Source organism: Arvicanthis niloticus, chromosome 3 (genome assembly GCF_011762505.2).
Source record: "Arvicanthis niloticus isolate mArvNil1 chromosome 3, mArvNil1.pat.X, whole genome shotgun sequence".
Lineage (NCBI taxonomy): Eukaryota > Metazoa > Chordata > Mammalia > Rodentia > Muridae > Arvicanthis > Arvicanthis niloticus.
This window is the reverse complement of record NC_047660.1, coordinates 93169452-93181693: the sequence shown is the minus strand read 5'-3', so window position 1 is coordinate 93181693 and position 12242 is coordinate 93169452. Positions and strand designations below refer to the sequence as shown.

The window sequence follows — 12242 nt, the reverse complement described above, 5'->3', positions numbered from 1 at the left end:
ATTAGAATACTTAAACAGAAAAAAAATTGCTTTAACCAAGTATTGGGCATACATATGAACATAAATTAAAGCAAGTGATAAACCAAGAAGTATTTTTAGCTCCCACTTCCCACCTCAAAAGCATAATTTTTCCAAAAGAAAAACAGACAAAGAATACCAAGATTCATCCCACAGAACTGGCAAGACACAATATAGGGAAAGCTGTCTCATCTCACTTTCAGGAACAAACACCAAGGTACCGTGCATTTTCAATCACCAGACTGACAAACAACTGCAAAGTAGACTGCACAGGGCAAGCTTGTGGAATGGCAGGTGCTTTCCATCACTGCTTGGATCCACACATAACAGCCCCAGGAAGGGCACTATGCTACAATGTATCCAAGTTTCAGAGGCCCGTGTCTACCCTCACAGCACTTCTGCCCAGAGGGCCAAATCCCTCAGGCCATAGCAATGGTGGGAAGAGCAGAACTTATCCCAGTGGGAGACTGGGGCATCTGCAGTGTCATCCAGATGCAGGAGACCTACGACATGTGTAGACATGCGACATTCCTGTGATAAAGACAAGGCCAGCTGATGTGAGTACACGTCTGTTTCAGTAAAACGGGGCTGGATTTTAAAATCTGTATTCTTACTTACATGTCGTCTTAAACATTTTTTTAAAAATTAAACAAAAAAATTTACCAACAATCAATCTCCAGGAGGAGGTGGAGGGAGGTTATAAGTATGATCATATAACCTACTCAAAATATTAAATTAGAAGATATTTAAATGATTACAAAGAGTAACACCCAACACTGTACCTGTTTGTGGGTAGGAAACACAAACTAGCTCTCTATATAGGGCCCATCTGTCTTCTAAGCCCTGTGTCTTAGCATGTGAGTCTCTCCTAAGTCCCATATCCCACAGGGACTTGCAGGCCATGCCAGAAAGCCTCACTTCCTGTGCCTGCATTGTATTTGGCCATACCTGACAGTTAGGAAGACACACAACCACAGCCACACTACCCTGTGCCCTGGCCCAGGAGGCTGAGGTGTACTCTCTCTTCAGGAAGCAAGCTTGCAGGCTGTCTCTGAATGGAAGCCAACACAGCATCCTGGATCTTTCCTGGATGTGAGTCTCCCAGATGTCCAAGAGGGTAGAGAGCCCACTTACCAGGGATGTGGCTGCCCATGTACTTGATGTGCATCTCGTGGAGGCCGACTTCAGTGGGGGCATATCTCACAGTGACTGTGCCGTCCTTGTTGTCCACAATCTCAGGTGTAGCTTTCTTCCCAGAAGGCATATGCACCTTGCCTGGAGAGCATAGGGACACAGGACAGTGAGCTCACTGGTGACCTTTCCCCAAGCAGCAGCCGTAACTCACAGATGTCTTCACCATAAAGGTTCTCAGATCCCAGAACACTCATGCCGCCTGAAACAGCCAAGTCCGTCGTGTCCCGTCTGCCCCCCCCCCCCCCCCCGCGGTGGGAAAACTGAGACTGCCTTGCTTTCTATGGCTTCCCCTGGGTTTCCACAAAATGCAGCAAGCAACTAGCTCATAAATAAATACATGGTGTCGCCAACAGGCCAATTACAAGTGGGAAGAGGGGCTGAGAAGACCACAAACCAATGAGAGAAGCAGGAAAAGAGAGGCTGGGCTCCCAGAAAGGGACTGATAGCACAGAGCCCGTGTGAGGTCAGGCTGTATTTGGAAAGTGAGTGGTTAGAGAAAGCAGGGAAAAAGAAACAGAAACCTGGCAGTAAGAGGTATCTAAACAAAGAAGTTCCTAGCCTGAGGAAAAACACAAGCTTCCTCCATGATGAAATGCAAGCTACACACACTTCTTCAGAGAAACACATTCTGCGTCTCAGGTATGAGGTATGGTAGTTAGCTCCTCAGCACTGCTCTGAACTTCAGGTGCAACAACAGATAAAGAGTAAGGTGCTTCCCACAAGGGTTTACCTGTGATTTCTCCTTTCCTGACGGCAAATGGAATCACCAAGTCAAAGGGCTTGAAGCCTAAGCCGTTCATGTCACTCACAGGGACATAGGCCTCTTCTGTAACCTAAAAACATGAGAGAGTGTTCATTTGGTAAAATGGCCAGCAGGGTGGGCTCGTGGAGCTATAGGGGGCAGAATCACTGGGAATTCTGCAAGGCAATGAGGCCTAAATTTGGGGGTGTGGCCACGAGTATTTACGGGCTTTGTGTGACTGGGCCTAGGCTGAGCTGGAAGGCCCTGAGATATTCCACTGATCATTTGCTAGAAACCACTTGCTCAACATTGTGCTTGTAGAATTCCCAGTATCGCCCACAGGAAAATGGAGGAAGGAGAGAGCAATGTCTTAGTCCCAAGAGGCTCCACACCTGGAAAGGTTTAGTTGCTTGTGGCCTGGAAAAGAAGGTGTTTTAAGTGGCACAGAGTGGTAGCGGGTGGCTTTGCCCCTAGACAGAAACCAGATGCACAAGTGGTAGCTTGCAGTCAGGAGGAGGCCTGCCAACAGCCGTCCATCTTGCTCTTTAAACGTGGGGGGAAAACCGCACCGAGCGTGATCACAGACATGATGGCTGGCAATTCGTGGGGAGCAGGTGGTGACATGAAGGTGGATCTTACAGAGAAAGTGGGGTTGTGATGATGAGGTGATCAGTGGGGGGGACACACCAATGGCCAGGACACCAAGGACTTAAGCGATTCCCACAAGCAGGCAGCAGCTTTTCTAAAACAAAGGCTGAATAAACCCAGAAATGCAAAAAGACAAAACGAAAACCAAAGTGTACCCAGGGCCTGAATCCAGGGGGACATGCATTTACCGGTGCCTCCTCCATGGCTGTGATTTCCCCATCGGTGGCCTAGTTGATGGCAAACGGAGGTTAATTGGGAATCACACCAGAGGGATATTATTACCCAAGATCCTACCATTCAAGTTCTAACCCCTCACCCCCACTTTTCCAGCAGGTGCTTGTTATTGTGGATTTTTTTTTTTTTTTTTAAAGACAGAGCCTTTCATGTAGCCCAGGCTGGCCTCAAACTCTCCATGGACTCCAAAGACTCTCCAAGAATGGCCCTGAACTGCTGATTCTCCTGTCTCCATCTTCCAAGTACTGGGAGCTTGGGCATGTGCTTCCATATCCTCTAAGAGCGATATGTTCTCACCACACTCTTTAGAGGGAAAGCTGTACTCCCTCCACAATTCACGAGTAAGGGATGTGTACAGGCAGTCTGACCAGAGTCACAAGTGGTCATGAAAGACTGAAGTCAGCTTTGTGGCTATTGGTCAGACTGTCCGGGTAACAGCAAGCGATATCTGACAAATTACTATGGAAGAGTATCGTGTCAGCTTGGGGAAGCAGGTGGACATTGAGGCTACATGTTATGACTCCTTGCATGAAACTCAAGTGTCCACCGTGTAAGCAGAGAAAACTGACGGCAGTCATCCTGGCATGGAGTCAGGAAGAAGTGGTTGTCTGTTTTTTGTTTTACTCTTGTCTTATTTTGCTTTATCTTGTGGATATGTGAGTTCCATATGTGTTCATGTGAACACAGCAGTGAACAATGTAGAAGCCAGAGAGCGCTACACAGTCTCCTTCTAGAACTTTCCACCTTATTTTTTAGCTTTAGATATTTTTATTTGACATGTAGGAGTCTTTTGCCTGCATATATGTATGTACATGTGTGTGCCTGGTACCAGCAGAGGTGAGAAGATGGTGTTAGCTAGAGTTAAGGATGGTTGTGGGTGCTGAGAACCAAATTCAGGTCCCCCACAAAAGTGGGAAATGCTCTTAACCACTAAGCCAGTCCTCCTGCTCCTACAGCTAGGTTTTGAGACTGAGCACTGGGTGCTCACTAAACTTCAAGCTTACGGACTTGGCTAGATTAACTATTTTGTAAGCACCCAGGTCTTTCCTGTTTCTGCCTCCTGATTACAGACATGTGTGGCTGCACCCAGATTTTTATAAATGCTGGGAATCTGATATCAGCCCATGCTTGTACAACTGCTTATACACGGAGCCATTTCCCTAGCCTTCCATCACTGACACGATGGTTTACTTAGTTCTTTCATTGATGATGTAGAGAGTTTAAGATTTGTTAGCTAGATTATAAAAATGATTTATTTATTTTATAAATAAAATAAATGGTGTTCCGCCAGGTGTGCCTGTCTGTGTTAGGGTGTCAGATCGCCTAGGACTGGAATTTCTGACAATTGTGAGCTGCCATGTGGGTGCTGGGAATTGAACCTAGGTCCTTTGGAAGAGTAGCCAGTGCTGTTAACTGCTGAGCCATTTCTCCAGTCCTAGTCATTTACATGTTTCAAAATTTTAGCACATTCATTTAAAAAAAAATGTCCAGTTTCATGCTCCTGATCCAACTGACCCAACAAGGAAGGGCCCCTCCTCCTCCTCCTCAGCCGGAACATGGAACAAAGGAGCTGTGTACTGTGCCATCTGCAGAAAGAGCTTTTCTGACATCTAGCTCTGCCTCGAGGGCCATTTCTTGGAGAGGCCAACTCAAAACCATGTCACCAACAGGAAGGCCTTTCAAGGTTGTATATGCAGCCTTGCAACTAGAACTTCTCAATGGTGTCAATTAGGCTGCTCATTCATGAACCTGCATGTCACAAGTGTGTGACATACTTAACTGAGCAGGCCTGTGGTCTCCCTAAGGCATTTGCTATCAAGCGTGCTGTGAGGTGTCCATGTTCTTCCAGTCTTGAGCCTTTAAAGGGGGTGCAGTGAGTTCCCTCAAGTTGTAAGCACTTAGGACTTAAAAGGATGCTCATTTCTGATGAGTCTGGAAGGCTCCACTTCAGGCCTCCGACCCTCTGCTGATGCAATCTTCAACATTTTCCCTTGACTTTCTCACTCAGACCTCAGCATCTGAGGTCTCTTATCCTAGCCCATTGCAACGGCACTGAGATCTCTGCTCTTCCCTAATCTAACAAGACCTACTAGGAGATAAACACAACATAGTACAACTACAACTTGTACTACAACTTGAACACTTTTCTAAATAGAACTGACATTCTCATTGCAATGTTTTCTCCCCCAGAGAAGAAAAAACTCCCAAATGGATGGTGTCCAAAGTTGACAAGTGTTTACATATTTGAGATATGAAAGAGCTTCCAGACCTCTGGCAGGATGTTTATAGCTAAACACACATGGAGGGAAAAGAGAAAAGCTACAACAGATTATAGATGGGAACAGGGTCCCTGCGCTTCTGTTTGGAATGGACCCTTTGTGCCCTCCTCCACTGCTGTACAATATGAAGTAATCAAAAAGCACTTCACAGACGGTGGGTGGATTTAGGTCACCAGCAGCCAGATCCCAGGCTGTTCTTCTGCATCAAAGAAGTCCACATGGCACCTGATATCTGTCTAGACTGGGCACTCCTCATTCTAACAGGGCAAGCAGGGCTTGCTTCTGAGGTTTATGTGGTAAGTCTGCTGTAGTTCCATCATGCTCCTTGTGGAAGAACCTTAATAATTAGAGAAGATCTAAAAGGCACCCAGGACTGAAAATTAAAGGCTCCAGTTATTTGTCAGCTGGGATGTTCACACAATGGTTCCCCTCTATTCCAGATCTTTCTGGCTTTAAAAGACAATACACTTCCCTCTTCTGAATCTCACCCAAACACAACTGGAGGTTCTGTTCATCCTGAGTCAAGTGTGTAGACAAGAGAGCATGAGGACCCTTCTCCTCCAGCTGTCGAGATGGGAAAAGAGGCACAAGTAGTTTTCTTACTGTTTTCCAATTTTTCTGTGAGACTGCCTCCCTCTGAGCTAGCTTACGTGAGGACATTGCCTAACTTCCTTGGCACGACACACACCTCCATGACTCAAGAGATTTCCCCCATAATTGCTGCTTCTAGCAATTATACCCAGGGTCAAGGCTATGAGGGAAGGTGGCCAAATAAGAGTTCAAATAAGAAGGTGGCTGTGACTGTATCTGCTAGTAACAGCTGGCTCAGGAGAAGGAACCCTGCTTACCATGACTGTGAAGGGGCTATTGGGAATGTCAACGCCACCAAAGCGCACATAGATAACATAGGTGCCTGGCTTGGCAGCCGTGTAGAAAATGTCATAGGTGCCATCTTCATTTTCAATGACGTCAGCTTCAGCCTCAGTGCCATCTGGGGTCAGAATCACACAGGTGACTTTTCCCTTCCCTGCAGTCTTAGCATCCACTACAAAGCCCACTTCCTCGCCAGTTTTCACAGTGGGCGCAATACCAGGACCTGCAAAAAAGGTCAGAAGAAAATCAACGCACTGGCTGTGGACATTGGCCTCAGAGCAGGCCGTGCTATGTTGTGCTGTCCACGTCTGTGAAGGCCAGACCTTTACTGCTACCAGGCAGAGGGGCATCTCAAAGATTAGTGGGAAGGGTGCTGTTCAAAGGTGTATCTGGATCAAGTATGTTTTGACTTTGCAACCCCTCCCCAAACAACAGAGAGCTAGTCAGCCTGTCTGTATAACAAATTACGAGGGGAAAACACATTGGTCACGATGTGCAGAGCACGGAAGGGCAACAGGGAGTGCTAAGAAAGCTGCTCACACAGTGGGAAGAGGAAGAGGAGTGAATGCAGCTGGGGGAGGGGAAGACAAAACAAGGGCTGAGACCAACAGGCACCAGCAGCCCCCCAAAAATATCCCTGCAAAGCCAGGATATTCTGAAAAGCCAGAAGGAGGTCCTCAGCTCTCACTAAACATGCCCTCAACCAGTTAGGGATTGACACATAGACTAGAAGTGGTGGACTGGGCCGTTTTTGTGGTGGGTGAGATGAAAAGGGTCAAGGGGCATTATTTACAACCTTGAGCAGGATGAGATAGAGAACTGATTGCATCCAACGTAGATCTACGCTCAGTTCCCTTTTATTTACAAGAGAAGCAAATGGTTAATCTTTGAGATGGTGGTTCAAGTATTTTTGGTTTTTCTCCACCAATAAGTTGACTGAAATGCTTATGTATATATTTGCATATGCAAGCATGCAGGCAGGTGTGTGCATGTGTGGGCAGTTCTCTCAGTACGTGGGTTCTGGGAACTGAACTTATTGGCAAGAACCCTCACCCACTGTGCCATCTCGTCAGCCTGGGTTTTATGTTTTAAAATCTGCTAAAGTAGCAACACTGAGCTGCACAAGTTGCTCTTTGAAACAGGAAGGCACAATTCCAGGTGGGCTGGTATGCATACAATCCCAGCTCTTGGGAGGCAAGGTATTGGGTGGGAGATTAGCATCTGGCAGCATCCTCAGCTACAGGGCAAGTCTGAGGCCAGCCAGGATACATGAGACCCACCTCCCTTTTTTAAAATGGAGAATACCATATTGGACTGGTAGGATGGCTCTGTGGGTAAAAGTTCCTGCATTCCCTTGATGTGAGCCTTGGACCTGAGTTTGAGGCGTATAACCCCCTTCATACAGTCAAACAAGTACATCTAAGAAGCCGAAGCAAGAGTGAGGTAATATATTCATTGATTCTGGAGAGGAAAATCTTAAGTCCTTTCATGTTTCTTTTCTATTGCTGATCTACGTAAGGTACTTTTGAATGACTCCTGAACAAATGAGGCCACCATGCACAGAAGCAGAAATGTGCAACTTCTCATAGCAGTTTCTGTCAGAAACCCCAGAAGAGGCCTCCTGGCCCTGACACCATACTCAGCATCTCTCCCACTTGACCTTACCCCATTTTTGTAACCCTGTGATGTCATCTCTGACACATGGAAATGAGTCCGGCATCTAAATCTTCTCACCTCCAAAAATCTTCACTCTAAGTATGGCTGGTACCCAGAAAGCCTAAGCAACTTTCTCTGATCACACAGCTATTACGTGGCACAGAGAAGGCCAGAACACATAAGCTTCACCTTCCCCTTACTCACCTGTGGCCAAGCACTTGCTGGCATCGCCTGTCTGTGTGGCCCGGATACGGTAAGGAGAAAGTGGAATGTTGTCTCCACCGTAGGTGACCCCAATCATATAGCGTCCGGTCTTATCAGGGATATAGGTAACGGCGTAGGTGCCATCTTTATTGTCATGGACAGTGGCTCTTTGAGGCTTTCCCTCTTGGTCCTGTGAATCACAGAACAATGATATTTGGGATGCTGCTATCAACATACAGAAACCAACCACAGCAAGCCATGTTCTTTACTTGGCACCTCTATAGGTGGCAGCAGATGAAGTGATGGCTTGGTGTGACCCTATTCTGTTGTTTTTGGGTAAGGAAAGCAGAGGGTCACAGACCACACCAGGATGGTCTGTCAAATAGTATTTGAGCATCACATGAACTGAACTACAGAGACATGGCAGAAGCTCTCAGTCCACCTTTCCTTTCCTTTCCCTTCCCTTCCTGTTACCAACAGAACACTCCTCCTTAGCTAGGCACGCCACTAAATACAAGACTCCACATGCTAGCAGTTTTGCCACCAGGTATGACCATGTGACTTTGAGACAAGAGGGGGTCTTCTCATAAGACTGCTTGAGACAGATCAACCATTGATGAGAGCCATTTTCCTCCCCTGTCTTCCATTCTTCTGGTTCACCTTCTATTCTTAATGAGTAGAGCACGGGCAGGTCATGGTCCATGAGGAGACATTAAAGACAGAGCCACATACTAGGTCAGAGATGCTGGCTTCCTTGTGAGCCATAGAGTACCTAGGTAGCCTACCTCTGACTTCCTTCTCAAGGAAGAACAAGCCAAGGTTGGAGGCCCTGTGGTATGTAAAATTTTAGCCCCAACAAACCCAACAGGCAATTAAAATATAAAACATTTAAAATCAGCATAAGAAGAGATGTAGTAATGACTGGTATCCCACTCAGGGTCACTGCAGAAGCTCAGATGAGTACCTTGTTCTCCTGTGGAGATATTGACCCATAGAAGTCCCCAAAACATGTGCACTGGGGTAGAAATTAGTCATTAACCTCCTGTTTTTATCCCTTTCCATTAGTCTTACTAATAAGGTTTGGCTCCACCCCTTCCATATATACAACAAAACAACCACACAGTTACCGTGATCTGGACAGCAAGTAGGCCTTCACCGGCATCTCTGGCATCAATGGCGAACTCCACAGGTAGGCTGGCAGGCACCCCATAGGCACTGAGGCCAGGCCCAGAGGCAGTCACTTTGCTTGCATCGTATGTGGGAAGGACCTTGACCTTAAAGGGACTTGATGGACACACAGAAGCTTGGTCAGTAGGGATACAGGTCAGCCCTGCCCCACCTGATCTCTCTTATACAACAAGGAGGATTTCTACAAGAGGTAAGAGAGCAGGTTTAATAAAAGGACCAGAAGTCCATTGGAAATAGAGTCACAAGGTACAAGCCATTAGACAACAGACAATCCTAGCTTCCCTTGCAATGGAAGACAGAAGAAGGGGTAGACCCTAGAACAGGAGCCACAGTGCCTACTGGATGTCACCACGCTGCTCTGTACCATGTGCTAAATGGTCAGTGGGTGAATGGCTGGGGAGTGGGGTGGTACTGGAGCAGTGGTTGTCAATCCTGTGGGTGGACAGGTCTAAGGCTGAATTGTACCCAGGTCTGAAGGTCGAGATGCTCACCTTCGGGGGATCTCTTCATCAGCATATTTGACAGAAACAATGTAGGGTCCCTCCTGAGATGGCGTGTAGGTCACTGTGTGGGTGCCATCCCCATTATCCACCACATTCACTGGCTCCACAAGACCTGAGGACAGAAATGAGAGGTTAAACTGACAACATGGCCTCCCGTTCACTGCACCCCGGACACACATAAAAGAGACTCACATACCTTCCCAAGAACTGTTGGTGTCCACTGAAGAATAACACAAAAGCAAGCAGGCCATAGTCATAGGACAGATAAGTCACAGCAGTGGGACTGACCCCAAGAAAAACATCTAGCTTTTTGTGAGCTAAAGTACACTTTGTCTGCTATACTGTCCTCCTGTACAATTAAGGGGACACTGCCCATGCTTGTTTCTGGAGGTCTTTGCAGACATGCTACATATCTTTTCAAACTGGTTAAGCATGCTTGGATGTGCCAGTTTTATTCTATAGCTGAGAAAGTACCCAATCTCAACAGCAAAAAGTAACCCATGGGTTGGCCAGTCAAGACCTGTACCCACCTTTCAGCAAAGAACACAATGGTGCCAACATACTAGGGTACAGAGCAGGTAAGAGTGGCAATCTCAAGGATCAAGAGAGTCACCAATGGGATGCTATGGGTGACGGTTTGAGAGAATTATAAAGCCTAATTAAGGCATGCACTAAATTGATAGATTCTGCCCTGAGTCCGAGGTCAAGGAGGGGTTAGTAGCACGGGAGGGTTAATCAGAGCAGGGTATGCTCATTAAACAGAGCAGGTGAAGTAAGGACAAGGCAGTTTTAGAGGTGGGGCTAGGCTAGATGCATTCAGGTTACATAATTGAAAGCAGTTGCTAATGGGAAAGCACAAACCTCAAACCTGGCTCTATAAAGGCAACCTTTGGGTCAGCTTTAAAGAACTCAAATGGCTTTCAAGGGGCTGTGCCATGACTGGGAATCCACTGCATCAGCTAAAGTTATAAGGCCGTTTACCTGAGAAGTTCTCCACATTAGAGGCTGCTATGTAAGTAACCCCACCACCCTCTTATAGACACAGACACACAGCATCAGCTAAAGTTACAAGGCCATTTACTTGAGGAGTCTTCCACATTAGAGGCTGCTATGTAAGTAAACTCCACAGACAGACAGACAGACAGACAGACAGACACACACACACATACACACACACACACACACACACACAGAGTTCAGAAACTTCACTAAGGGCAAGTCTGTCCCATGACCTCATTCTCTCAGACCACTCTTGCCCTGATCATCAAAGGCAGAACCTCCTGCTGAACTCCACTAAGGAGAGGCTCCTCTTCAAAGGAGGAAGCCTCAGCTCACTACCTCTGGAAGCCACAAACACATCACAGGGGAAATCGGGGACAGGAGAGAAGCAAAGATTACTTAAGAAATCGGGCACACTATTTTATATGGAAAGAAAGATGTGTGTTAGATACTGGAAGAAATATGGCAACGGTTTCAGCAGTTCAGGTTTGTCCCCAAATGGCCTTCTAGTCACCTGAAACCTTTAATTCCAGGTGTCAGCAGTGCAGGCCAACAGCCAACAAAACTCATTCCCCAAGAGACCCCCTCTCCAGGGAGTTGAGACAATGACCAAGATTCTGGTACGTTCGTTCCACAGCAATACTGAGAATCTCAGAGGGATCATCTCCAAACTGTACCTCCGGCTCACATCCAGACCAACCCCAGGCACCTCATACATGTCAAGCAGGTAATGTTGCAGCTGGGTAGACAGCGCATGCTAAAGCCCATATGGCACATCCTTGAACAAGCTACTTTGGAAAGTGATGTTTTTAGGCATATGCTTGATGTTCTAGTACTCAGGAAGCAGAGGTAGGGGGATTGCCGGTTCAAAGCCTGTCTGGGTTACTTAGACCACATTTGGAAAATCAAAAGCCTGGAATGTAAGCTAGCTAACAGCACACCTTTCTGACATGGGTAAGACCCAGGGTTTGGTCTTCAGCACCATGGAATAAATAAGTAGAAATATATATATATTTAGAACTATGTTATTAACAGGAGAAATGGACTTATGGAAATATACCAACTTCTAAGCAGGTTCTTCTGCTGGCTAGCTAGACTGAGGGACAGTAAATTAAGTGAGAGTATTTAACTATAAGTTCATGAACAATCTCATAAGTAAGAATCTGCTCTAAACTATGGTTGTCCCTACCCATGATGGACGAATATGGGTGGCATGCAGGATGCAGACTCACCTCTTGGGCCCAGGACCCTCACTTCCAGGGGAGCTAGGCCAGCCTTGCTGCTGTCCACTGTGAAGGACTGCGGGATGCAGGCTCGGACACTGGAGCTCAGACCGGGGCCAGCAATTTTGACCTTGCTGGGATCCACAACATCTTTCGAAGGAACTCTGAAGGGGCTGCCTGGAAGAGTCACAGGATTCTGAGCATGAAGCAATCAAGAGAGCACCCCACGCAGACCCGGAACCACACTGTTGCTCTACCTGGACTGACTGTGTGAGTCTCAGTCAGCTCAGCCTGCCTCACTGTGGGAACGGCAACGTGCCACTATTATTCTCACATCTGACATCCAGCACTAACTAACCACATGCACACACAGGATCTGGGGCCTCAGTGAACCTTCCAGGAAGCCAAAGTCTGGCAACGAGAGCACATTCTTCTAACATTCTGTGTGGCATCCGCTGGAAGGTATACAAGGCAGAACATG

The 12242-nt window shown here is 46.9% G+C and overlaps 1 protein-coding gene across 3 annotated transcripts in view; it reads right to left on the bottom strand.

The window, feature by feature from the left end:
- Positions 1 to 12242, bottom strand: part of Flnb (filamin B) — a 132069-nt gene that overhangs the window by 26756 nt on the left and 93071 nt on the right. The window contains exons 25-32 of one of the 3 annotated variants that reach the window (XM_034499164.2): positions 11771 to 11938; positions 9528 to 9651; positions 8976 to 9132; positions 7849 to 8038; positions 5964 to 6211; positions 2758 to 2829; positions 1943 to 2045; positions 1153 to 1293 (exon numbers count right to left, since the gene is read on the bottom strand). In XM_034499164.2, the coding sequence (XP_034355055.1) occupies positions 1153 to 1293; positions 1943 to 2045; positions 2758 to 2829; positions 5964 to 6211; positions 7849 to 8038; positions 8976 to 9132; positions 9528 to 9651; positions 11771 to 11938 (1203 nt within the window). The remainder of the gene's footprint in view (positions 1 to 1152; positions 1294 to 1942; positions 2046 to 2757; positions 2830 to 5963; positions 6212 to 7848; positions 8039 to 8975; positions 9133 to 9527; positions 9652 to 11770; positions 11939 to 12242) is intronic. The other 2 variants (XM_034499165.2, XM_034499166.2) reach the window with 2 other exon arrangements.